The 26,772-nt window shown below is 41.8% G+C and overlaps 2 protein-coding genes and 1 non-coding gene across 3 annotated transcripts; 1 reads left to right on the plus strand and 2 right to left on the minus strand.

The window, feature by feature from the left end:
- Positions 1–5,890: 5,890 nt before the first annotated feature.
- Positions 5,891–8,946, minus strand: LOC148695774 (uncharacterized). The gene is made up of 2 exons (XM_088696303.1): positions 6,858–8,946; positions 5,891–6,773 (listed from the first exon to the last, which is right to left on the minus strand). The coding sequence occupies exons 1-2, from the start codon at positions 8,919–8,921 to the stop codon at positions 5,913–5,915; spliced, it is 2,925 nt and encodes a 974-aa protein (XP_088552429.1). The 5' UTR covers positions 8,922–8,946; the 3' UTR covers positions 5,891–5,912.
- An 8,282-nt stretch (positions 8,947–17,228) lies between these two features.
- On the plus strand, positions 17,229–23,524 carry LOC137733808 (phospholipase D gamma 1). Its single transcript, XM_068472997.2, has 10 exons — positions 17,229–19,477; positions 19,848–19,964; positions 20,111–20,305; positions 20,730–20,981; positions 21,168–21,236; positions 21,311–21,458; positions 21,606–21,754; positions 22,377–22,553; positions 22,781–22,978; positions 23,081–23,524. Exons 1-10 carry the CDS (start codon positions 17,804–17,806, stop codon positions 23,372–23,374), a joined length of 3,273 nt encoding a protein of 1,090 aa, XP_068329098.2. The 5' UTR covers positions 17,229–17,803; the 3' UTR covers positions 23,375–23,524.
- Positions 23,525–23,567: 43 nt separating this feature from the next.
- On the minus strand, positions 23,568–25,387 carry LOC137734303 (uncharacterized; the record flags this gene model as incomplete). The annotated part of the gene is made up of 2 exons (XR_015963920.1): positions 23,568–24,626; positions 24,775–25,387. It is a non-coding gene; the product is annotated as an uncharacterized LOC137734303 (transcript).
- Positions 25,388–26,772: the final 1,385 nt, after the last annotated feature.

The following is a 26,772-nucleotide window of genomic DNA, read 5'->3' on the forward strand; positions in this document are numbered from 1 at the left end:
ACAACCGTCCTCTCTTCGTCTCCGGGTACATAAAGGAATACAAAGTCAACCGCATGCTTGTGGATGGTGGGTCAGCCATAAACATCATGCCAAAATCAACAATGACCATAATCGGCATCAAGGTGAATGAACTATCCCTGAGCCGTCTGCTGATCTAGGGTTTTAACCAAGGAGGACAAAGGGCGATAGGTATGATCCGAGTAGAGATGACCATGGGAGAGCTCAAATCAAGCACGATATTCCACGTGATTGATGCAAGAACTTCCTATAGCTTGCTCTTAGGAAGACCTTGGATCCACGCAAATGGGGTAGTGCCGTCCACCCTTCACCAATGCCTAAAATTTTACCGAGAAGGAGTGAAGGTGATCCAAGGTGATACCAAGCCATTCACCGAAGCCGAATCACACTTTGCAGATGCCAAGTTTTACATGGATGAAGAGACGGTACCCGAAGCCCTTCCGGAAGAGATCAAATCCACGGGCAGAGCAGCACCTAAAAAGCAGGAGTGGCAAGCCATGCCTAAAAAACAAAAAGAGCAGGCCGGGCCATCTTCAAGCAAAGATGATGACGAGTTTGCTAAACCTGCAACAACCAAAGGGAGTAGGATGCCGTCAGAAGGACCGAACGCACCCATATTCCGGTATATCCCGATGTCAAGAAGAAAGAATGGTCAATCTCCATTCGAAACTAGAAAAGCCGACACACAGTGGCACACGGATAACGTGAAGTTGCTCAAGACGAATGCAGTTTTGCCTCTGACACAGCTAGGGGGTGCTAAGGCCGCAAGACTACCACAAGGCTTCATAAAAGCTCTACCAAAGAAGGTGGAATCAAGCTTTCTTCCAACCAAGAGGACCGAGGAAGGTTTTGACCCTAACGCCTACAAACTCATGTCAAAAGCCGGGTACGACTTCGCTTCTTCTGCGGTGGCTGGAAAGAAGGTTTCAAACACTGTCAATGACGAAGAACGTAACCTCACCAAAACTCAAAAGAAGTTGAAGGAGCATGGTTACGGAGTTGACAACAACAAAGCCGGACTTGGTTTCACACCAAATGCACCTGTGATGATTTCAAGCCAAGCGAAAAACACTAGCACTCAATATGTCAGCATGAGCATTGAACAAGACCAAGAAGAGCCTAAACCCTCCCCTCGGACGTCGGTCTTCGATAGGATGAGCCAGTCAAGCTCCAGAACTTCAGTGCTTAATCGCATTGGTGGTCAAGACCGAACCTCTGTCTTCAAGAGGCTTAACGCGCCGACATCCCAAAGCTCTGTTTTTGAAAGGTTGTTAAAGCCTAAGAAACAAAGCAACACAGTTATCTCTCCTCTGCGACGATCAGCTTCAGAAAGGTTTGAAGATAATGGGAAGCCTTTTGGAAAAAGGAAGACAACACTAAAGGAAGAAAAGCTCAATGGGTTAGGAGAAAAGGACGACGTTCGAAGCTTGATTCCTTCAAGGATGAAGCGCCAAGCAATCCTAGAGGTTGACACAAAAGGACCACTAAAGGTAAGGAGGCGCATCATCGTCCACACTGGCAAATCTTCATGCCAACAAACCCAAGAGAACGGCACTGAAGATGAAATCCCTAAGAAAGATGTCACTTCTGGCTCTTTCGACTCAAAGTCTTCACCTCAACCGCTGGGGGCATGTTCCAAAACCATGTCAGTCAAGTCAAGTGAAGATGAAGGATGGATTCAGGTCACTCCGAAGAAGCTGCACGAGAAACATATGTCTTGTCCACAAGTTCACCAATCGGAAAGGGGGCAAAGCAGCTACCGTCAACCTTCAAAGCTACATGAAAATGTTGAGGATGATGAAATTACAACACAAAGATCGTTCATGCGGGATCTTTTCTTCCTCGAAGATGTCTTCAATTTCTCGATCAAGGCTCCTTGTTATGAAGATTGTGAGGAATGCATTTCGAAGATCGCTTCGAAGAAATTGGACAAGCAGCAACCATCTTGTCCACAAGTTTATCAGTCGAAAAGGGGGCAAAACAGCTCCTGTCAACCTCCAGAACAATGTGAAAGTATTGGAGATAATGAAATTTCGACACAAAGATCGTCCATCCCCATCACAATGTGCGACCTCTTCCCAGAAGACTTCTTCAATTACCCGGTCAAGGCTCCTTCCTATGAAGATTGCGAGGAACGCCTCTCCCAGAACACCAGACAATCCTTATGCCGACAAGCCCGAGAAGACAGCACCGAAGAGGAGATCCAAGATGTTTTCCACGTCACGGTTCAAGAAGGTAAAGAAGACGAAATCCCCGAGGAAGATGTCACTGCTGCACCACCACAGCTCGAAGATGGGGGACAAGCCACAATTGATGATCTCAAGGAACTCAACTTAGGTACAAGCAAGGAACCAAAGCCTATCTTCGTAAGTGCATTATTAAGTACAGACGAGATAGAGGAGTATTATCAGCTGTTGTTAGAGTACAAAGACGTCTTTGCCTGGACCTACAAAGAAATGCCCGGCCTGGACCCTATCATCGCTGTTCATCATCTTGCGGTCAGGCCTGGAACACGGCCGATAAAGCAAACTCAAAGACGCTATCGATCTGAGCTTATCCCACAAATCGAGGTCGAGATCGACAAGCTAATCGAAGCAGGCTTTATTCGAGAAGTGCAATACCCCAAGTGGATCTCCAACATCGTCATTGTCCTTAAAAAATCAGGACAAATACGTGTTTGCGTAGACTTCCGGGACCTCAACGATGCTTGCCCAAAGGATGACTTCCCCTTGCCAATCATTGAAATCATGGTGGATGCAACCACTGGCCATGAGGCATTATCATTCATGGATGGCTCTTCTGGATACAATCAAATTCGCATGGCCCTCGAAGACGAGGAACTAACAGCCTTTCGTACTCCAAAAGGTATCTACTGCTACAAGGTAATGCCCTTTGGTCTAAAGAACGCTGGAGCTACGTATCAACGCGCAATGCAGAAAATCTTCAATGACATGCTACACAAAAACGTAGAATGTTACGTAGATGATGTGGTGGTTAAGACGAAGAAAAGATCAGAACACTTGAAGGATCTGCGAATAGTGTTCGAAAGGCTGCGAAAATACAACCTCAAGATGAACCCGTTAAAGTGTGCGTTTGGCGTCACCTCTGGAAAATTCCTCGGCTTCATCGTCAAGCACCGTGGTATTGAAGTAGACCAATCAAAGATCAAGGCTATTCAAAGCATGCCCGAGCCAAGAAACCTGCACGAGCTGAAAAGTCTACAAGGACGGCTAGCCTTCATCAGACGCTTCATCTCCAACCTCGCAGGGCGTTGTCAACCGTTTAGTCGCCTTATGAAGAAAGATGTTCCATTCGTGTGGGACAAAGCATGCCATAATGCTTTTGAAAGCATAAAGAAATATTTGTCAAGTCCACCTGTCCTGGGGGCACCTGTGCCCGGGAAACCACTCATATTGTATATTGCTGCTCAGGAAAGTTCAATCGGAGCACTCTTGGCGCAAGAGAATGAATCCCAAAGAGAAGGAGCACTTTACTACCTCAGTCGAACTCTCACCGGCGCTGAGTTGAACTATTCCCCAATAGAAAAGATGTGCCTCGCTTTGGTGTTTGCCATTCAGAAACTCAGACATTACATGCATGCTTACACCATCCACTTGGTTGCTAAAGCCGACCCTGTCAAATACGTTATGACTAAGCCAGTCTTGACAGGGCGACTCGCTAAATGGGCTTTGCTTCTTAATCAATATGAGATCATCTACGTCCCAGCTAAAGCCGTCAAGGGACAAGCGCTAGCAGACTTCCTTGCCGATCATCCAATCCCGGCTGATTGGAAAATCTCAGACGACTTGCCTGACGAGGAGGTGTTCTACATCGACATCTTCCCGACATGGACGATGTTCTTCGACGGATCCGCACGAGCAGACGGAGCGGGGGCAGGAGTAGTATTTATGTCACCACAAAGGCACATACTACCTTACTCCTTCCAACTGAATGAGCTATGCTCCAACAATGTTGCTGAGTACCAAGCATTGATCATCGGGCTCCAAATGGCGATCAACATGGAAATCACAGCTCTTGAGGTATATGGCGATTCCAAGCTCATAATCAATCAACTCTTAACTGAATATGAGGTGAGGAAAGATGATCTCGTCCCATACTTCCGGCTAGCGACCCAACTGCTACAAAGGTTCGAAGCTGTGACACTAGAACATGTGCCAAGAAAGGAAAATCAAATGGCAGACGCTCTCGCCAATCTAGCCTCAAGTATGACACTAGGAAAAGATGAAGTTGCAGACGTGCCAGTTTGCCAAAGATGGGTGATTCCGCTCGTTAATGAAATGTCACTAGATGATACAAATGTCATCTCAGTACTTCCAGTCGATACTGAAGAGTGGAGACAGCCGCTGATCGACTACTTAGAGCACGGAAAGCTTCCCGATGATCTTAGACACCGTTCCGAAATACGTCGACGAGCACCTCGCTTCCTTTACTACAAAGGAACACTCTACCGACGCTCTTTTGAAGGACTGCTCCTGAGATGCCTAGGTGAGGAAGAAGTTAATCAAGCCATGGAAGAAGCACATTCAGGTGTGTGTGGGGCACATCAATCTGGACCAAAGCTACATTTCCAGCTTAAAAGAATGGGTTACTACTGGCCGAGCATGGTGAAGGACTGCCTGGAACACGCCAAAAGGTGCCAAGCCTGCCAATTCCACGCCAACTTCATACATCAACCGCCTGAACCATTACACCCTACAGTTGCTTCATGGCCATTCGACGCATGGGGATTGGACGTTGTAGGACCAATTACGCCAAAGTCATCTGCAGGGGAAGCTTACATCCTAGCTGCAACAGATTACTTCTCCAAGTGGGCTGAAGCCATACCTTTAAGGGAAGTAAAAAAGGAAACTGTTGTTCGTTTCATCAAGGAGCATATCATCCACCGATATGGGGTGCCTCGCTACATTATCACGGACAATGGAAAGCAGTTTTCCAACCGACTCGTGGATGAGCTTTGCGACAAATACAAGTTCAAGCAGCACAAGTCTTCCATGTATCATGCTCCGGCCAACGGCCTCGCAGAAGCATTCAACAAGACGCTGTGCAACCTCCTGAAAAAGGTAATCGGCCGAACAAAGAGAGACTGGCATGAAAGAATAAGTGAAGCACTTTGGGCATATAGGACTACACATAGGACTCCTACCCAAGCTACACCTTATTCTCTCGTATATGGCGTAGAAGCTGTTCTACCGCTTGAAAGTCAAATCCCCTCACTAAGGATGGCTATACAAGAAGGCTTGACTGATGAAGAAAATGCAAAGTTGCGCCTTCAGGAGTTGGAAGCGCTGGATGAGAGAAGGCTCGAAGCTCAACAACACTTGGAATGCTACCAAGCACGGTTAGCCAAGGCATTCAACAAGAAAGTCCGCCCAAGGTCTTTCCAAGCCGGAGATCTCGTGCTGGCATTGCGTAGGCCTATCATTACAACCCATAAGACAAAAAGCAAGTTCACATCAAAATGGGATGGACCCTACGTAATACAAGAGATTTACACCAATGGCGCCTACTTAATCACGGCAGAAGACGGGTTGAAGATCGGCCCCATCAACGGCAGATTTTTGAAGCGCTACTACCCCTAAAGCAAACGCGCCACGCTCCTGGCCCGCAAGAGCATAAACTGTGTACGGCAAAATCATCATAAAAAACCATCACTCATTTGAACTACGTCATGACTTGATCCCTCCTCAACCAAGGGTACGTAGGCAACTTGAAACTTCAAAACTTCAAGTACAGTCACATCTCAAAAAAAAAAAAAAAAAAAAAAAAAAAAAAAAAAAAAACGCTTTGAAGAATAAAGAGCAAATTCAAGAATGCAAACATTTTATTTCTTTGAAGGAAAAAGTCTGATTACAAAAGAAAAAGGGCGGAAGACACTACTTGAAAACTATGTCCCTAAAACTAAGGAGGCGGTCTTCAAGCAAGCCTTCCAAAGCCTTCAAAGTCTCTACCTCAGTGAGAGACAGGATGGGCAACTCCATAGCCATGTCTTTCTCTTGTTCTAGGCGTGAAATCTCCTCTTGGCATTGAGAAAGTGTAGCTCCCTGCTCCCCGAGAACACTTTCAAGTTTTGATGCCTCGATGCCAAGCTGTTCTTGTTCTCGCATCAACGTATCTAGATGTACCCGGACAGAAGCTAAAGAAGTCTCTGTAGATTGATAATCTCCCGAAGCAGCTTGCTGAGAAGACCGGGCTTGGGTTAGTGACAAGTCTATTGCAGCAAGTTGGTGAGCTCTAACATCTGGACTCAACTTCTTCGAGGAAATAACACGCAAGGAAGAATACTCAGTTGAGGCGGCCATAATTTCGGCGATCTTGATCTTCAAGGATGAAGAATCAATGTTAAGATTGTCAATTGCAGAAATAAGTTTCGACAAGTCCTCTTTAAGCAACGCAAGGTCCTCCGACGGGCATTTCAAAATCCTCCCCTCAATATGGCTCTTGATATCCATTGCCGCACGAAGATTGATGCGATGAATAAGCTGCTCAGTACCACTAAGGTTTGGCCCTCTCAGAGAGATCTCAGAGCTAGCTGGCAAAGGTGTAGAATGCATGACGGGATCTTGCATGCCTCCACCTACACACGGCAAACTTGGGAAACTTGACGAACTTGGGATAAGCTCTGTACCAGGTGGATCCCCAATCTCCTCGCCTGTGGGTAGGTCGCCTCCAAATAGCATCTCCGTATAAGAATAAATACCTGTGGTCGCCAAGTCAAAAGAACAAGAAGGCCCAACCTAAAGAAAACAAAGAAAGCTGTTAGAAACAAAAGCTAGAACAATGAAAGCAGAAGAAGTCATAAGAGAGAAGAAGATGCATACGTCTTTCTCAAACGACACACTACCATCGAGTTGAGGGAGCCTAAACACTTCTTTCTTCTTATGACGAAAATTGACATCGCTATCAGCCTGAGCGCCTTCAAGACGTCGCTTGTTTAAAACTTGTTGACCCTGCCGCAAAACAAGTCCATCTTCGTGCGAATCAACTTCATCACCGGCCTCTTCAGATACATCCAGATGTTGAGAAGACAAGCGTGGGCATTGAGGGACTAAAACCACTGGTCTATCTTGCAAAGTAGCAGCACTCGCGCAATCAAAAGATATCAATTGTGTAGGAACCACAGAACACCCCTCCTTCAATACATTGAGGTGTGAATGAGAAGAATTGGTACCACTTGCCATCCCCGAATTCTCATAATATACCTTTGACCACCAACTTATGTAAGCACGGGTTACTGGACTACTCTTGAACTCGTCTTTTGCCGGCAGGGTGATAGAAGCATTTGTACATGCACGGGTACAAGACTCCCAATGCATATACACGGCTTGCAAGGAGTCTAATTGGTTTTTTTCCTTCAGCTTGCCTGGCACATGTTGGACAAAACCAAATTGCCTGCTGAAACGGTGGGGACTATACGGCTGAACAATGCATCGATCTTCTTGCCGCAAAGAAACATACCCTGAGCGAAGACTTACAAGGTAAGATAAGTCTGAGAAGCGAAGATGCGAATCGTCCATGATGCCTCGCCGCACCGAGCCAACTCTCGCCAGATAGTCCATCTTCAAGCCTTCGCAGCTTCTAAACAGTGCTTGCGCCTGGGAATCATCGAGGCTCTTCGAAGAAAGCACGCCAGAATGCTTCGTCATCAAAGGCCCTGACTTGTTTAGAGTTGAAGAAAAAAAATGAGTACCGAAGTACTCACCCAACCAACCATACACATAATGGTAGGGAAGAACCGCGGCACGATCTTCAATGTTTGCTGAGTTCGAAACAACACTCAAGCCATTATAAATATTGGCCAAAACCGGGATAGCAAGACTGAAAGATTCACCTGCAGCCATCTTGCTAGCAACTTTGAAAACCCCAGGACGAACAAAGTTGACGTCGCCGATTGGAAAAACAAACTTACAAAGCCAACAAGCTAAGAAAGCAGCTAGGTAAGATTCTTCCACATGCTCTGATGCTATGCCAAGGTCCTCAAACGCTCTCAACTCGGCAGGGGAACGGCGCCTAGCTGAACCAATGGCACCAGATGGATATGAGTCTCCCTTTGGCTTAGTGGTTTTGTTGCAACTTCTTCTCTTCGAGGACTTCTTGTACCTTGTGTCCTCCCAATACCAGAAGCGGATCCATGAAGAAATCTTCACGCCTGATTTACTTCGAGCATCTTGGAAAAGCTTGTGATATGCCCAAAATAAACAGCGACAACTCGCAGGCAATCCTCGGGTATTGCAGAGAGAAAGTTCCTCCGCACTAGGAACGACCTCGTCATAAAACTTACCTTGGATTGGCAATCCCCCTATCTTGTGGAGATCCCAAAGTGAAATTGACATCTCTCCTTGAGCTGTATGAAGCGTGTTAGTCGCTGAACACCAATGCTCGAAGAACGCATGAAGGACAGAATGATGGAGATCATAACTAAACAAAGATGCGTACACGGCATGGTAAAGGCCCATGCTAGTAAGCACATGTTTAGATCGGCCCAAGACATCTTCAAGCCACTCCCAATAAGACTCATCAAAAACAGCTTCTCCGGTAGTCGACAAGGCATCATTCCAAGCCATAGCTCCGCTGCGGATGTGATCTCCGAGAAGCTTAAACGAAGCCGGATGACTGTCATGAGCATGGTGTGAAGGGTTCAAGATAAGAATCCCCGGTGTGCACGCCTCCCTCTTCGTATTTGATCGAACAAAGTTTGCCACCTTCCAAGATACTTCAGAAGACCACGACTTAATATGCATGGAGTTGTCTTTTGTAGGAAGAGCAAGCGCCTTAAGGCCAGTCAGTGGGGCGTAAATCTTCAGAGTTGTTCCCCTATCTTGCGAATCATTTTCCTTCGCAAGAATGGTAATGGTGTTGCTCTTAAAACATTTGAAAAATACCATGACCGCAAAAAAAAAAAAAAAAAAAAAAAAAACAGCCACAAAACTTGAACAGCAGGACAACAGACAGTGCAATGGTGTGCAGCGATGACGGTGCAGCAAGCAGCAACAAGAGGCACAACAACGTCACCACCGAGGAAAATTATGATCAAAAGGCACTACACAGCATAAACTCGCTGCAGTCTTTTGCATAACCCCACACGGTAAAAGTGACACACTGCAACAAGCTCCAAGCAGCGGCAAGAGGCACGGCAACGTCACTACCAAGGGAAGACTGTGACCAAAAGGCATTACACAGCAAAAAATCCCTTTGCAATCTTTGCACAACACCACTCTTTCTACACCACCAATTTACGCGTTCCTGGGTTCTTCGTCGATTTGGCAGCCTCAGCCTTGCAGATCACCATATAAAAAAAAAATTAATAAAAAAAAAAAAAATATATATATATATATATATATATATATATATAATAAAAAAACAAAAAAAAAAAACACAAAAAAAAAAAAAAAAAAAATGCAAGAACAAAATATAAAAGACACAAAAATTTTAACAAGGTTCCTCCACAGTCAGTGTAACTGGAGTACGTCCTTGGAGCAGTAGGAGCTCACCCAATAATCCACTATCAACCAAATGGGAGTTTACAAAGTGTTGGTAATCTCACAGCCCAAATAACCCAATACACCCAAAAGCTCTCACACACCAAAGAAACAAATAGAGGAAGAAATATAATGAATAATTTCTTCTCTATACATATAGCTCAAAGCTATTACAAAAAACAACTACTTTGGTAGATGATTACTAACCAAATGAAGCAGCAGCTTCTCTTCTCTATTTGCAGTTTTTTTTTTTTTTTTCTTTTTCCCAGCAGAGTATTGAGCTCTCTCTTCTTCTCTATTTTCTCCAAAACCGAAATGAGCTATCTTCACTTTTTTTTTTCCTTTGCTTCAAAGGCTATTTAAACCAACGGATGTGGAAGAAAAAAACAAAAACACTTTCCTGTTTTTCCTCCCTAAAACAAGGAAAATGTTTCTCCTTTTCTTCCTTTATAATTTTTTATAGCCAAAAGCATTTGCAATTGTTGTCTAGCTGAAAGCATAGCCAAGTTGGCCACTTTCTAACATAAAAAAAAAAAAAAAAAAAAAAAAAAAACTTTGGTGGATCAGCACCACCGAAGAAAAAAAAAAAAAAAAAAAAAAAAAAAAAAAAAAAAAACAAAACTTTGGTGGATCAGCACCACCGAAGGAAAAAAAAAAAAAAAAAAAAAAAAACAAAACTTTGGTGGATCAGCACCACCGAAGGAAAAAAAAAAAAAAAAAAAAAAACTTTGGTGGATCAGCGCCACCGAAGGAGAAAAAAAAAAAAAACTTAGTGATGTATATGTTTTATTTGTATTTAACACAATACACTGAATAAAATAAAGTATGTCCATTAATCTCCAAGAAATTACAAGTGTGTACAAAAAAAAAAAAAAAAAAAAAAAAAAAAAAGATGGAGCTTTCACAAAGGATGTTCACGTGAAGCCCCATTACTTGACAAAACTCTAGAAGCGGAAGGCATCGGAGCGGGAGGCATTGAAGCTAGAGCATTCCAGGCCTCAATACTGGGTGGAACGCTAGATGACCCAGGAAAAAGGTGCCTCTGGAGGAAAGACGAAAACCTTTGACGGTCACTTTGAATCCGACCTTCAGATTCTTGCAGCTCATCAAGCTTCCTCTTCATGCCCGTCGAATAGTTGTTTGTAAGCACGTGCAAACTTCTATTCTCATACTTCAGCTGCTTGATCTCTTGCTTGAGACTTTCCACCTCTGCCATCAACGATTCAACCTGACGGGAGCGAGCAAGTAGGCGTTGGCCCATGTTGGACACAGAGCCTGCACACTGAACGCTGAGAGCGAGGGACTCTTGAACGGCCAACTCATCGGACCGTCCTGACAGCAGCCTACTATCTTTTGGAGTGAGGAGGTTCCTAGCTACTATTGTAGCTGTTGTGGCGTCCTGCATCACGGAGTCTTCACCTGTAAGAGGACCGTTAGAAGATAAAAAAGAAGGGCGCCATACATTACCTTGACCGGGTGCAACCGGATCGCTGCTGAGACTCAAATCTAAGCAAAGGTTCGATGAGTTAGTCATTTTTTTTCAAAGGTGTTCAGAGAGAATGGGTGGATGAAGATAATTCTCAAAAGGCCGGAGACGATTTTCAAGAATGGGCAATTTTCAGAGTGTGTATGCTGGAGTGATCGATACCTCTGTAAAAAGCCAAGCGACACGACCACCGATTCAAAAATCCGGATTTTCCTGCGTGAAGTTCGGCGACGCATTCGTGGCTTTTCAGAAAATGCGTTCAACTTTGTCAAAAGATATCTGACAAAGTCGAGAACACGTGGAGGCCATCATCGCAACTACACGTCTTTAGCCGACAAGCGCAAAGTTCGGCGACGCTTTCTCTGCTTTTCAGAAAACGCGTGCAACTTTGTCAAAAGTGGCGCTCGTTCAGAAATCGAAGAGGCGTCGTTCAGAAATCGAAGAGGCGTCGTTCAGACATCGAAGAGACGTTTGTCGACAAGGGTAAAAGAACGGTACCACCACTTGCTATTAAGAAATCCCTATATGTGTCGACCTTCGTCTTTTATGGCAAGGCAGACCTGAAGAAAATGCCCAACTCTTCCTCACCTCTGAGGGCGCACTCCCAGCAAAGCCTCTCGAAATACACAATTCTTCTTCTTCCTTTGAGAAAACCTATTCAACCTTTGAAGATACCAGACGCCTGGAGTACAGATGACCCAGGAGGAAACGATAGATTGAAGCATGTGCTGATTCATTCACCGCTTCTTCAAAAGCAAAGGTATCTCATATCATCAAGGGCGAAAGCAAAGGTATCTCATATCATGCTTTTTCCCTATCTTTTCCTTTGCCCTTGTTCTCACCTGCCAAGACAAGGACAGAGAAAGCAATATGTCGGAACCTCCACTCAAACCAGTTGCCACCAAGAAGTGAAGCACCATTTAAATGCAAAGGTTGCATTCAACTCCTGCATCGGAGGACAAATACTACAAGAGAAGATGCTAAACCTGCATAAGGAAATACCACTTCTGCAAAGGGGAGCAAGTAAGGCAAGTGAAAATGATACATCGAAGTATGTGGAGACAAGCACAACAAATATATGTGTTGATTCATTCGCTGCTTCTTCGAAAGTAAAGGTATCTCATATCATGCTTTTTCCCTGTCTTTTCCTTTGTCCTTGTTCTTACTCGCATGGCAAAGTGAAAGAAGCAATCAGCCGGCACTTGGAGTCAGTCTTCCGATCTGGAACCGACTACCTGGAACCTATTCCTGATTGCTTACCTAGTATTGCTCTCGAGTAGTCATCTTCAACGGTTGATACACTGCCAGAGAAGGGACAAGGAAACTTCAATCTTTCCGATTCGTATTCAATACGAATTGGAAAGATTGAACAAAGAAACAGGTCAGCACCTCCACTTCGTACTTGCCTGCCATATCCTGAAACCGCTCGTAGACCTTCGGGGGGAGACCAAAAGAATCCTGCTGCCCAGTTCAAGAGTAGCACAAAGGAAAATCAACGAGCGGAGGAGACCAGAAGAATCCTCCAGCCCAGTTCAAGATCAAGCCTCAATGGCCCTTGAAGAAATCACAAGTCCGATTCAAAATCAAGTGTTCACCACCCTTAAATCAAATTCAACTCCAGATAAAAGGAGTAAGTTCAGACCTTCGGAGGAGACCAAAAGAATCTTCCAGCCCAGTTCAAGATTAAGCTTGTGGAAAATCAACGATTGGAGGAAACCAGAAAATCTTCCAGTCGAACTCAAGATCAAGCCTCGATGGCCCTTGAAGAAATTTCCAGCTCAATTCAAGATCAAGCCTCGACGGCCCTTGGGTTGACATCTACATTAAGGGACTTCAAAACGCATCTTCTACACGTGACAAGCACATGTCTACGACGCGCCTTGAAGTGGGGGCATTTGTGGACATCGAAATTTCGGTGAAATGAATGTTGACCAATAATTAAAATTTCAACACTCACGTGTCACATAAATTTTACATGTAGCGTGTGACTCAATGAAAAATCGAAATAAATTGGAAAAGTCATCAAATAGGACACGTGTCATTACTTGGCAGAAATGATTTATTTCATCTGATTATTTAAATCCAAAAATCAAGTTTTGAAATTCTATAAATAGGAAGCCAAGGCATTCATTTAGGGGGAGAAAGAAAGGAAGAAAGGGAGAAAGAAAGGAAGAAAGAGAGAAAGAAAGGAAGAAAGAAAGAAAGAAAGGAAGAAAGAAAGAAAGAAGGGAATTTACATCACACCAAAACCTTGAAGCCTTGAAACTCTAAAGCTCTCAAGCAAATCCCGAAGGATCAAGAAAACACTCTTCGTTCTTCGTCAAACCCTCCTTCAAGGTCAAGCCCCAACGGCCCTTGAAGAACTTCCGCCGACTCAAGATCAAGCCCCGACGGCCCCTTGAAGAAAGTGTTCATCATCCGTTCGTCCTAAGATCAAGCCCCAACGGCCCTTTGGATCAACAACCTCAACAAATCCACACATCCAATCAGTCTTCAAGATTAGGCCCAAAAGCCCTTGAAGATCCGCTCATCCATCAACCCTCAAGATCAAGCCCCGACGGCCTTTTGAAGAAATCCATACACTCAGTCTTCAAGATTAGGCCCAAAAGCCCTTGAAGATCCGCTCATCCATCAACCCTCAAGATCAAGCTCCGACGGCCCCCTTGAAGAAATCCATACACCCAGTATTCAAGATCAAGCTCAAAAGCCCTCGAAGATCCGTTCATCAACTGTTCATCCCTAGATCAAGCCCCGACGGCCCTTTGGATCAACAGCTCATCCACAAACCTACACCCTACGAAGATAGAATCAGAGGATCAAATTACAAAGAGATTGTAACCCCAAAATCATTAAACACAAAAAGATATTTTGTACACGGTATTCTTGTTTCTTGTTTCAGGAACTTTTCGTGTTTACAACTACGAAAAGCATGATACTCCTGCCAAGAATTTGCTTAACTCAATCATGACTAGTGACTTTTACTACTTACAAATATAAGCTCATAACGATTAGTTGAAATTCCCTTATATTATATCATCCAATCCCTGCATGCAAACTAAGTGTGCACCCTTAACAAACATACAAGAATAAGTTCTCTATAAAGCATATAAGTAAATCACATTCATGTTTTATGAAACAATAACTGGATGTAATCAATTTATATAAACATATGATCATGGCTTCGAATTCATCTCTAGCTAAAAAGAAACTTAGTTACACATGTTCATCATAACTGAAAAGCAATCTAAAATAAACATTGAAACTTAAAACAAAGATAGAAAGAACTCTGAAAATTCCAGCAACTTCAATGGATGAATGGTAGGCATGGCCCACCCTAAATCTCTGCAGGAATTTTATAGATATAGGGGAAAATGGCTGAATCCAAGGAGGAAAGGGTTTTGGTGTTTTTGAGTTATTTTAGGACTCTAAAAATCAGGTAGAAAGTGTTGGAATATGATTAGGATTCCTCCTTGTAGCTGGAGATAAGATAAGATTGGATAAGATAGGATAGGATAAGATAATGTTCCTCTCCAATTAGGATCCCCCTTTATTGTGTAATTCCTTGCCTTCCAAGGCCTCAACTTTAATTTCTCCAGATTTTAGCACATGTCTAGCACCATTTAAACACCAAAAATGTTCAACACATATGCTATCCACGCATGATGTCCAATCCAAGTCCAAAACTGCTCCAAATTGCTCCATTTAGTTATTTATTGTCATCTTTACCAACTAAACCTACAATAATACGAAAATAACATAAATTACCAAAATAAATGGAAATTAACAAAGTAAATGCAAAGAAATAGGATAACAAAGTTGCATAAATATGCTCCTATCACAAGGACCCACTAAGGGGTTCATGCTAAGGCACCCCTGCTAAAGCACAAGAGTTTCTCTCTAACCAGGAGGCCAATCACAATACGACACATGTCAACGTCAGAATAAAGTTCATAGGGTCCCATATGGACCGCGGATGAAAGTTGGAGACTTTCCTCAACTATAAAAGAAGACCATTCTCCTACAGTTAATTCCTAATGTCACTATTGTACTTAAACTAGTCATTAGAACTCACTAATGATGACTATGCTTGAACCTATGTATTTGTGTAAACCCTTCACTATTAATGAGAACTTCTCAACTCCGTAGACGTAGCCAAACTTAGGGTGAACCAGATACATCTTGTATTTGTTTCCTTATCCCTATCTCTTTACACATTAGCCTCACTAGGTGTTCGGAGCAACCGAGCGAAGGTCACAAACTTGACACTTTACATTGTTCCAAAGTCTCACTAATTTTGTGCATCAACAAACTAAATAGATGATACAATATACCATCATTAACAATAAGCTTTGCCCTTCCATTAAACAAATAAGAGTTTAACATGATAAGTATTTCAAAGTTGTTACATCAAATGAGTAGTTTTAAAGGCATGCTTCAAACAATCCTTTTCTTCTCTCTAGCCGTCTCTCTCTGTCTTTCCTCAGTAAATTCATACTACAACACAAATAACTTCAAGAAAGAAAAGATAGCAAATAAAAATATATATATTTAGTGATCGACATGTGGCTTTAGTGGATGAAATGTGAGTAAACATGACAGTAGGTAAAAAAATTAGTCATTATAAAAGTTTACGGATAAAAATTGACTAAAATAAAAAGTTAAGGAATAAACCAAGTTCAGTGTTTTCCAACCAAAATGTCAATTCTTACGTGGCATGAAATGGATTGACGAATATTGTCCCTATAAAAAGTCTTAAATTTTATTATTAATGTTTATTTTCCCTTCTCGCATAAATATTTATTTTTCTTTCCTGTAAGGTCAAGTTAGGAAGGAATTGATCACAAAAAATATTGAAGGATGGATTAAAATGCCTACTGAACACATGAAGTCATGTAAAAGAGATTCCATTTTTCAGTAATTTGATCTCAGTTTTCTCAAACTTGAATAAATGTTAGCCCCATTTGACGAACAACTTGACAAGTAAATTTTTTGTTTCTCTCTCTCTCTGTGAACTCCAAATCCCAGATCCAGAACCACCCCCTCCCCAAGTTTCAAGTTTCAGCCACCGCCCATTACTCTTGCTCAGGGTTGGCGGTAGCCCGTTACTCCTCATTTTCCTCCACCTTCCCTCCTCTCTTCTTTGCCCTTTCCTTCTTTTCCTCCCCTCTCAACTCCTTTTCCCTTTCCTCCTCCCTACATCCACCTCTTATTTCTTCTCCTTTTCTAGTCACTTTCCTTCGTTATAATTCTCGGTTCTCCCCTGAGTTTTATCTCAGTTTTCCCTTAGCTGAGCCTCAACTATCCCTAGCTTGTCTTAAGAGTTGGGCTTCATGCCCCTTATCCTGCGTTTTTTCGCCTGCTTTTACAGCTTTCTATCTTTTAATTTTCCGTCCTCCCTCATCCCTAGCTGTGATACTCCATCCCCATCTCACCATGTGCTCAGATCAAAGTTCTGATCAGGAATGGATATCGAATTCACTTCCCTCCCCCAACCGGCATGTTGGATCCCCATCAAGGCCAAGTGTTGGGTATTTTGCATATTCCCTTAGGCTCACTCTTTACCCATAAAATACTTTGTTTGTATATATTTGAAGGGGTTCATAAAGGGGACCTGGATCTGGCGTGTACTCGCTCGATTCAGAGCTTGGATTCCTCTAAGGATGTGACAGTAGCCGCGGTGTGGTTTATGCTGCTGGAGATTAGGGTTTTTTGTTGTTGTTGTTGGTGGTTTTTTTTTTCTTCTTTTTTTTTTTTTTTCTTTTTTTTTTGCAGTCTTCGGGCCTAAAATTGTGTGAGCCTCCCGTTGTATCTTAGGTTGTTGCTTTCATTTTACTTGGATCTTTTACCTGATATGTAGTTGTTTGCTTATTTTTTTTTTGACCTTGTACTAGTTTTTAAGGTAATGAAAGATATTTTACTTGACCCCAAAAAATTTAAAAAAAAGCAAAGAATATATGTTGGCCCCAAACATACCATTTACTTTGATTTCAGAACTCAACTCATTAAATGCGTATTTCTTTCTTCAACTTGTTTTTCAAAGCAGTTCTTTTTCCAATTTTGCAGTCCAAGCAAGCAACGCGTTATATTTCAGCATTTTTTATGGTATATTTTCAGCATTCACTGTGTACTTCTCGAAGCTCTTTTAAGACACATCAGCAAGAGACGTCCTTTCCAAGGCCATTTCTATTTTTCAACTAATTGCAAGAAAAATAACTTAACGCTGACGTCTACTCAGAATTGCCTGAATGACGCTGACGCGTGTGTGGCTCCCACCTCTTACCCAATCCCTGTCCCCCACGTGGACATTACCGGTTGAAACTGGTGTCGGGCACTGAATCAAGAAAGAGGTATTGATCCGAAAAGTCCAGGTTTTTTGTTCCTTTTGAAAATTTTCCTCCTCCACGCCTCGTTCTGCATTTGTTTGACGGTTCCAATTGCATTTTTTCAATCTTCCCGTTTCACCAAAAGAACCCAATAAGGTAAACCTTCTCTGTAAGCTCTCTCTCTCTCTCTCTCTCTCTCTCTCTCTCTACTTTTTTGAGAATTTCGAATTGTGATATAATATAATCCTATCGAGCTTTTGTTGCTGTTTATATTATCGTTGTCACTAGAAATCAAAACCCCTTTGGTGGATTCTGTTCTTTTGTGAAAGATTCAACCTTTTTTGTGTCCCCCTCATGCCATAAATCCACAGGATCAAGCTCAGAAATTGAATATTTATGTATTTTAGAAATTACCCAGAAAACCCATTAAATTATTTTCAAGATTTTGTTCAATAAGTTTAGAACCAGAGGATTTAGAGATGGATAATAATGGCGGTTCATCACCATACCCATACCCATATCAGAATTCCTATCCATACCCTCATCACCCTCATCCTAATCAATACCCTCCACCTCCGGATCAATACCCACCTGCCCCATATCCATACCCACCATACAATTCTCAGTATCCTTACCCGTACCCGTACGCTCCATCGCCTTCCTCACCGTCCCCCCATTCACTTTCAGGCCCTTTAGATTACAACCAACCTCCCTATCCATATCCCTACCCCCCGGATCGTCCGATTTCCCATAGTGGTCCTCTGCCTAGCATTCAGCAGCACAGCAGTTTCAATTATGGTTCACAGTACCCTTACCAACAACAGTCTGGGGCTTACCCGCCTCCCGAAAGCCCCCATCATGTCCCTTTGCTCCCCAGTAGGTTCTCGAATCATCAGCGGCATGATAGCTGTCCCATTGGAATTGGGACGGATTCATTTCATGAGAATGTTTCAGAACCTATGCCTCCTCACTCTTCTGCTTATCCGCCCTTGGATCAGCTTATGAGTAATGTGCATTTGTCTGAAAATCAATCACCCGAGCCCACAGCACCCCCATCACCTTCAGTGCCACACTTGACTCATTCAACTCCGAGTAGTGCAAGGTATGATAAGCAAGGGGAGCTCTATGCGTATCCTAATAACTCATTTTCAAGTAGTTGGGATACGTCTTATTCCGGTCAGATTGAATCAGCGGCTCATTCTCCTTATTCGCATTCAAGCTCATTTAATGGGTCACAGCATAGCGGTAGTTTGCAGATTATTCCATTGCAGAATAAAGGGTCCTTGAAGGTTCTGCTTCTACATGGAAATTTAGACATTTGGGTATATGAAGCCAGCAACCTTCCAAATATGGACATGTTCCACAAGACTTTGGGGGATATGTTTTTGAAGTTACCAGGGAGTGCAAGCAGCAAAACCGATGGCCAATCGAGTCGTAAGATTACTAGTGATCCATATGTTTCAATCTCAGTTTCAAATGCTGTAGTTGGGAGGACATATGTGATAAGCAATTCTGAATTTCCTGTTTGGACGCAACATTTCAATGTTCCAGTAGCACATTCCGCTGCTGAAGTGCACTTTGTTGTTAAAGATAGTGATCTTGTGGGGTCCCAGCTTATTGGGGTTGTGGCAATTCCGGTAGAACAGATATACACGGGAGCAAGAGTTGAGGGAATTTATCCAATCTTGAATTCGAGTGGGAAGCAATGTAAAGCCGGAGCTGTCCTAAGACTTTCAATTCAGTATATTCCAATTGAGCAATTGAGTGTTTACCATAACGGAGTTGGGGCGGGCCCTGATTATTTTGGGGTTCCTGGCACATATTTTCCTCTTAGGACAGGTGGAAAAGTAACTCTTTATCAAGATGCCCATGTCCCAGATGGGATGCTTCCAAACTTGATGTTAGATGGTGGGATGCCATATGTGCATGGGAAGTGTTGGCATGATATTTTTGATGCAATACGTCAGGCCCGACGTTTAATTTACATTGCTGGTTGGTCAGTTTGGCAGAATGTTAGACTAGTTCGGGATGTTGGTGGTGCATCAAATTGCACCATAGGGGATCTTCTGAGGTCCAAGTCCCAAGAAGGAGTGAGAGTGCTGTTGCTTGTTTGGGATGACCCTACTTCAAGGAGCATTTTGGGTTATAAAACAGTAAGTATTCTTCGACTATTCGTATTCTGGAATAGCTATTCTATCAAGTGATCATGGTTCTAAAACTTCTATCGTTATTATTATCTTTGTTTAACTTGTGAATTTCTTGGATGCAAGACCTTTCACTTAGTTTGTGTTGCATCACAAGAAGCATAGTGTTGAAAGTTACTGTTGAATCAAAAGAGAAATGAATGCCAGAAATTGGTTATCATGATAAAATGCTTTAGATGAAAGCAACTGAATTTTGATAGAGTCAATGACATTGATATCATCCTTTTGTTGTATGATTTTCATATTATTTCCTTGTTAAGTTCAAACTGTAATTGTTGTATGTGTTTCTCAATGGAACATGAGAACTTATTTGTTGCAGGATGGAATCATGCAAACCCATGATGAAGAACTTCGCCGATTTTTCAAGCATTCTTCAGTGCAAGTATTACTTTGCCCTCGCACTGCTGGAAAAAGACATAGCTGGGTCAAGCAAAGGGTTAGGCATAACTAAGCATTTGTTGCTATGTCGTCATTTTTCTTCACTTGAAACCATGCATCCAATTCTGGTTTTTTCCTTCTTGTTGGTGTATTATTTTCTGAACTTGTTTTCAATTGAATGCTTCTTATATTTTGGATTTCCAGGAAGTTGGAACGATCTATACACACCATCAGAAAACTGTAATAGTGGACGCTGATGCTGGCATTAATAGGAGGAAAATCATGGCCTTTGTTGGAGGACTTGATTTATGTGATGGTCGGTATGATACGCCGGATCACCCTATATTTAGGACATTACAAACAGTGCATAAAGATGACTATCACAATCCTACATACACGGTAATTATGAGACCTCTTCTAATTGCATAATTGTGAATAGCTTTGTAGTTAAATTGTAACACACTATGCATTTCATTGGCACTCCGTAACAAAAAAAAAAAACAGAAGGGTATAGTTATTTGTTCCTCAAATTTGAACATTTTGTCCTCTATAGTTGGCTTAGTGAAGGAGCAAGATATATAGTTAGAGGGGGGCACTAATAGTCCTAGATAGTATAATGTTTTGAAATCAGATTCTACATAGAAACTTCAGTAGTAGTAGATTTATATTCATTGGAAAACAGTTGTTCTTAATGAGTGGTACATGATAACTTCTCAATCAATGAATTAAGTTTTTTCTTTAGCCAAGCAATACCACCCAGTAATCATCCATGTATTACGAATTTTTCTCTTCTAATTACCTATATGGTTTTATCTCATTGAAGGGCAGCACTGCTGGTTGTCCAAGAGAACCATGGCATGACATGCACTCTAGACTTGAAGGTCCAGCGGCATATGATGTACTGACCAACTTTGAAGAGCGCTGGTTAAAGGCTTCAAAACCACATGGGATGAAAAAACTGAAAAAAAGTGCGTATGGTGATTCTTTGCTCAGGTTGGAAAGGATTCCAGACATAATTGGAGCGTCCCATGCTGCTTCCACTAGTGACAACGATCCTGAAACTTGGCATGTTCAGGTAATGAGGTCGTAACTGACTATTGAGGTTGCCCATGAAACTTGGCTAAACTGGTAAAGGGGTAGGACTGAGTAGATTTTAGATTCAAATTTCCCAGCCAACAAGAAAAAGTAAACTATTGAAATAGTTTGCATTATATCCATTCTTACAAATGAAAACATTTTTCCTGGTGTTTCACCAATGCAGGTTTTCCGTTCAATTGACTCAAATTCTGTTAAAGGTTTCCCAAAGGATCCAAAAGAAGCAACAAGCAAGGTAAATTGATATTTACTGAAAATTCTCCTTGCTGCGATCTTTTTGGACTGGTGATTGATGCTCTGTTGTAACAGAACCTGGTGTGCGGAAAAAATGTGCTGATTGACATGAGTATACACACAGCATATGTGAAGGCAATCCGCGCTGCCCAGCATTTCATTTATATAGAGAATCAGTATTTCATTGGGTCCTCATACAATTGGAGTGCGCATAAAGACTTAGGTGAGAAACATTGTTATGTTTAGAGAGTATTGGGTCTATTGATCACCAAAGTACTAAAATTCCCTTCTATTGTCATGGTTTACTTTATAGTTTATTATAGAATTATTGTCAAATGTATGATCCTACTAACTCTGAATCTCTACATAGGTGCTAACAATTTGATCCCAATGGAAATTGCCCTTAAGATTGCTAGTAAAATCAGAGCAAATGAGAGATTTGCTGCATATATCATCATTCCAATGTGGCCAGAGGGTGTTCCAACGGGTGCAGCAACACAAAGAATTCTGTTTTGGCAGGTAGGCTCCAATTATTATCTTGATAGTTGAAACCTTTGTTTAGTCAAGAATTGCAAATTGTTAACGCTTCTAATTATCTGATTTATTTAATGTAGTATTAAAATTTAACATAGTATACGGGTAGATTTTAAATTAGAAAATCAGGTTAGTTAATATAGAAAGTCTCTGATGTATGTGATGTGGAAGACTGAGGGAGGTCAATGGTTCTGTTCCATGTATAAAACTTCAAAGGGTTGTCAATTAGTAGATTTGTGATTCCTCTTCTAGCGAGGACATTAGGGCGTAAAGTAGGGAAATTGTGATACCTCAGTTCGACGTTATGAAGATTTAAGGTAGTTACGTAAGACCTAGGAAATGATGTCAACTGAAGCTAGGACTTTTGCTTTTGCGTATATCGTCATTTGAAAATGTCGACTAAAGGGAAGGGAAAGAAGGAAGAGTTTTTACTTGTTACATAATAAATTACGAAAATCAATCATATGAGTAGATGCTACATTAGAAACTGCAGGGACTCATCTTTTTTAATGCAGGATTGCTCATCCTCGATAAATGAAAGCTATATAATCTGTACTGGCTGAATTCAGAATGTTGTTTATCTGGGTTCTTTTATTGATTGCTGCAGCACAAGACAATGCAAATGATGTACGAGACAATTTACAAGGCTTTAGTGGAAGTTGGGCTGGAGGGTGCATTCTCCCCCCAAGACTATTTAAACTTCTTCTGTCTTGGCAATCGTGAGGCCATAGATGGAAACGATACATCATTCTCTGGAAGTCCTACTGCAGCCAACACTCCTCAGGTATCTTCTCTCTAAGAAAAATAGCACTATTTACTCCTGTAGGCGGAGAAAGAGAGTTGTTTTATTGTTGTTAATTCCTATTTTTCCTCGAATTTGTTCATAGGCAGAGAGAGAGAGAGAGAGAGAGAGTTGATTCCTATTGTTTTTATTGTTGTTAATTCCTATTTTCCTCAAATTTGTTTGTATGACAAACGTACCTATATAACTGGTGTACATCGTGTTTCCAGGCGCTTAGTCAAAAGAGCAGGCGATTTATGATTTATGTTCATTCAAAAGGCATGATAATTGATGACGAGTATGTAATAGTGGGTTCGGCGAACATCAATCAGCGCTCTATGGAAGGGACAAGAGACACCGAAATTGCAATGGGGTCCTATCAACCTCATCATACCTGGGCAAGAAAAAATGCTAGTCCTCATGGACGGGTAAAGTGATACAACTATAAGTTGTCATGAAAGTATATTTTTCTGAGATATCAAGCTGATATGTGTAACCCAACTTCCTGTCTTGTATGTTTTGCGTCGCAGATATTTGGATACAGAATGTCGCTATGGGCAGAGCACACCGGAACCATTGAGGACTGCTTCACACAACCAGAGAGTCTTGAATGCGTAAGGAGAATAAGATCAATGGGTGAGATGAACTGGAAACAATTTGCTTCCGATGATGTAACGGAGATGAGGGGTCATCTATTGAAGTATCCAGTTGAAGTTGATCGGAAAGGCAAAGTGACATCCCTTCCTGGGAGCGAGAATTTCCCAGACGTGGGAGGAAATATAACCGGCTCGTTCCTTGGAATCCAAGAAAACCTGACCATTTGATTTGCAAATCGAATTCAATTACGTTACAATGTTTTGGTTTCTTTTCTCACGAGTACAATTTTGGTGTTTTGGTATTTTTTTTTTTTTTTCCCACAAATTTTATCCGACCCGCCTGCTTTGCAGGTTATTAAATTTCACTTCAGGTTGTGTGTTTTGAATTCTCTTTAATTATGGCCTGCTCAATTCAATACAATACGATACAAATCCATCCTTCCATGCTGTTTCCACAACTCTGAAATTTTGCTTACTAAACAGACCAAATACAAACAATCGAGCAAAACACCGGACCTGAGAGAAAATTTATAACGAGAAAATCACGCGTTCTAGATTCGTCTAATCAAATATAATCAGCTTAATGATCACTAATCAGCGTCAGATTAATGAACTTCATGAGATATTAACAACCTTTGGCCGTCTAGTATTAGGATTTACCTCTACCCGAAGACCAAGTTGAGCAATTTCAGGTGTATCAACAGCCCCTTGAAGCTCCAATTCAACCACTACCCTTTCGTTTTCTTCGTTGCCTTCGAATAAGTCCCTGACACACCAAATGCCCCACTCCCTTAAGTACGGATGAGGCCGCACTGTTGCAAGAGCAGAAGAATCCAGTCCCTTTGTCTAATCTCATCTTGTACAAGCTTACTTTTATACGTGCAATTGCCAATGACGGCCACCATATCTCTCCGAAATCCCTTATACGGGCAGGGTTTTAAGGAAGAAGACTGTGGTCCATCTCGTTCCTCACCTTGCTTGATAGCTTTCCACATTACTGATGTCGGCTCAAGATCACGAAGCAAACATAAAAGTAATTCTATGAGGCCATGGGATAGCAAAACATCAAGAGCATCCCCCAGGTCCTCGTTAGAGCCTCTTACGGACTTCTGAGCGCATATATGTCTCAGGATTGCGAGTGAGTATCCTAGAACATCTATCATACTAGAACCCGTTGGAAGTCCAGACTTGCCTCTTGTGGCAGATTTAAGAATCCCAATAGATTTCTTAAATATCCCAAAAACACAGAAAGCTAAATCACTGGGCACAGTAATCTCTTGAAGTCGCTCATTCAAGATATCAGATATGCATCTCAAGAAAAATGCCTGCTCGGCTGAGAAAGCGTCAACTCTAGATTCAGTGTCTTCACCATTCTCAGTAGCACCAACAAAACCTAAATTAGAGAAAAGTGACTGGAAGTAGGGTCCTTCTAAGCAGGTTCTGGAAAGAAGCAACTTGTACCAATCTTCGCCACAACCAACTGTAAGACACCCAAAAGTTATTAAAAGAAGGCACAGGTCAGGGTTCATTTCATTCATTTTTGGTTTCAGCAGATAGACTCAAACGAGGCTAAATGGATGGTATCAGTGAATAAAGGTAACATAAAATAACTGAATGTACAAAGTTACCAGCAGCAGTAGTGTTTACAATCTCTTTCACGATAGTTATTCCACGAGCACTGCAAAGTTGGGCAAACAGTTCGGGGCTTCCGTCACCACAAGCATAGATAACCATGCACAAAGGATCACAATTTTCCCGGCTCTGAACTCTTGCAAGAGCAACAAACTCTTTTGGAAAAAGTTGCTGCCAAATTGCACGCTGATGTTGTTGTCCAGCCAATGAAACATTAGCAAGAACTTGCAACCCCATACGAATGATCCCAGCATCCGGCTCCAAAGAAAGGCTCGCAGAGTTCGAAACATTTGATATGATTGCACCTCCATTAAGTTGAACAAATGAGTTGTGATTTGCAATCTCTCCTGCACAAAGATTTCTTACGAGCTTTAAACATAGTGTGAGAAGATGGCGAGCAGAAGGGTAAGGGAGAGATTGTATGAGCTGGATGGCAGGGGGAAGAATATCCTTAGACGCAAGGCCTGCACGACCATCTGCTGTTCTACAAACTTGTATTAAGTTTTCCAACGAATTCACGAGGGTAGATGAGTTTCCCGCACTTAGTATTTTCCGGAGAACATGTTGAGGTACAGAGCACTCTTGCAGTGCTGTGTTATCCAGTACTGATCAATCAACTGATATCGAAACCAAAAAATGCAGAAATTTCAACAGCTAAACTGGTGATGAATTGATAATTAACACTGTGGTAGAAACTCACAAGTATTAATGTATTATCATGATGTTAATTAAATAAAAACTAGAGTTAGTGCAATATAATCACAGAATCAACGCCTAACAAGTAAATTTTACATGAAATCATACTTGGAAATCAAAAACAAAAAATATATATCTCAATCATTTCTTATTTAATATGAAATCAAACAAATATTATACATGTTTAATTCATCAAACCCAAATCCAAATCCACAAATTCAATGCCCCCAAGTGACAATGAAGCTCAAAATTTGTGTGTAGAAGTAAATTTATACCCGGGACGGTGGATAAAAACCCCAATTGGTAATTGATGGCAGGAAAAGGAACAGACCGAATTCAATTTTCTTTCTTTTGGCCGAAACTCGGTCGAAACTTTGTTCGGCTGCGAAACTAAACCAGCCGAACTCGAAATTCTTTCCTTAATGGGGCCCACTTACGAATAAGCGGTCCAACAGGCTCCCCTGAAAGGAGCGTAGTGGATGTAAGACCAAACATAAACCTGGACTATTTGCCAAATTTTCCCGCTTGTTCCCCCCTCCAAACCCAACCCAACCCAACTCATACTAAATCTTTGGGCTAAAAGCCAAATGTCAAACCAAGGCCAAATACCCCCCCCCCCCAAGAAATAGCACAGAAACGCTTGGACTCGCCCAAAAGGAGCCTATTCTCGGCCTGATCATGAGCCTAACTCACCCCACACGGGCTGAGCCCTTTAGCGCCCGACAGGATAGTACCCATTGTCAAGGCAGCGGTTAGCTACCATTATGAGCCTAATGGCTCTTTTTATCATCGGACAACTATGCTTTTTGTACCTTTGATTGATCCAACAGTCTAGATTCAAATTTTGCTTTTTAAAAAAATGTAATTTTAAAATACATTGAATCCAACGGCTGAGATCAAATATAATCAAATCTAATGGTAAAAAAAAAAAAAAAATCTAACGGCCCAAATTTAAATCCAACGGCTAAAATAATTAAAAAATATATATGTTTAACTCAAAATTCACCCAAAAACTCTATAAATACCTATATATTTGTTCAAACATCCACACAAAACTCAATTTTCTTCTACAATTCTTCCAATTTTTCTTTCTACCATTTCTTTCCATTTCCAAATTGTTCAACATGGCAAGAGAGCATATTAGAGATCCTTATTGGACCTGTGAGGAAGATGTTGTTTTATGCTTGGCATGGGTTTCTGTTAGCGAAGATGGTGCAATTGGCATGAATCAAAATAAAAAGGTTTTGTGGAACAAAATCATTGAAAAGTTTCAGGAAAACTACAACGGCGGTGGGGGG

This window comes from Pyrus communis, chromosome 7, assembly GCF_041283825.1.
Source record: "Pyrus communis isolate YQ-2024b chromosome 7, ASM4128382v1, whole genome shotgun sequence".
NCBI classification, from domain to species: domain Eukaryota; kingdom Viridiplantae; phylum Streptophyta; class Magnoliopsida; order Rosales; family Rosaceae; genus Pyrus; species Pyrus communis.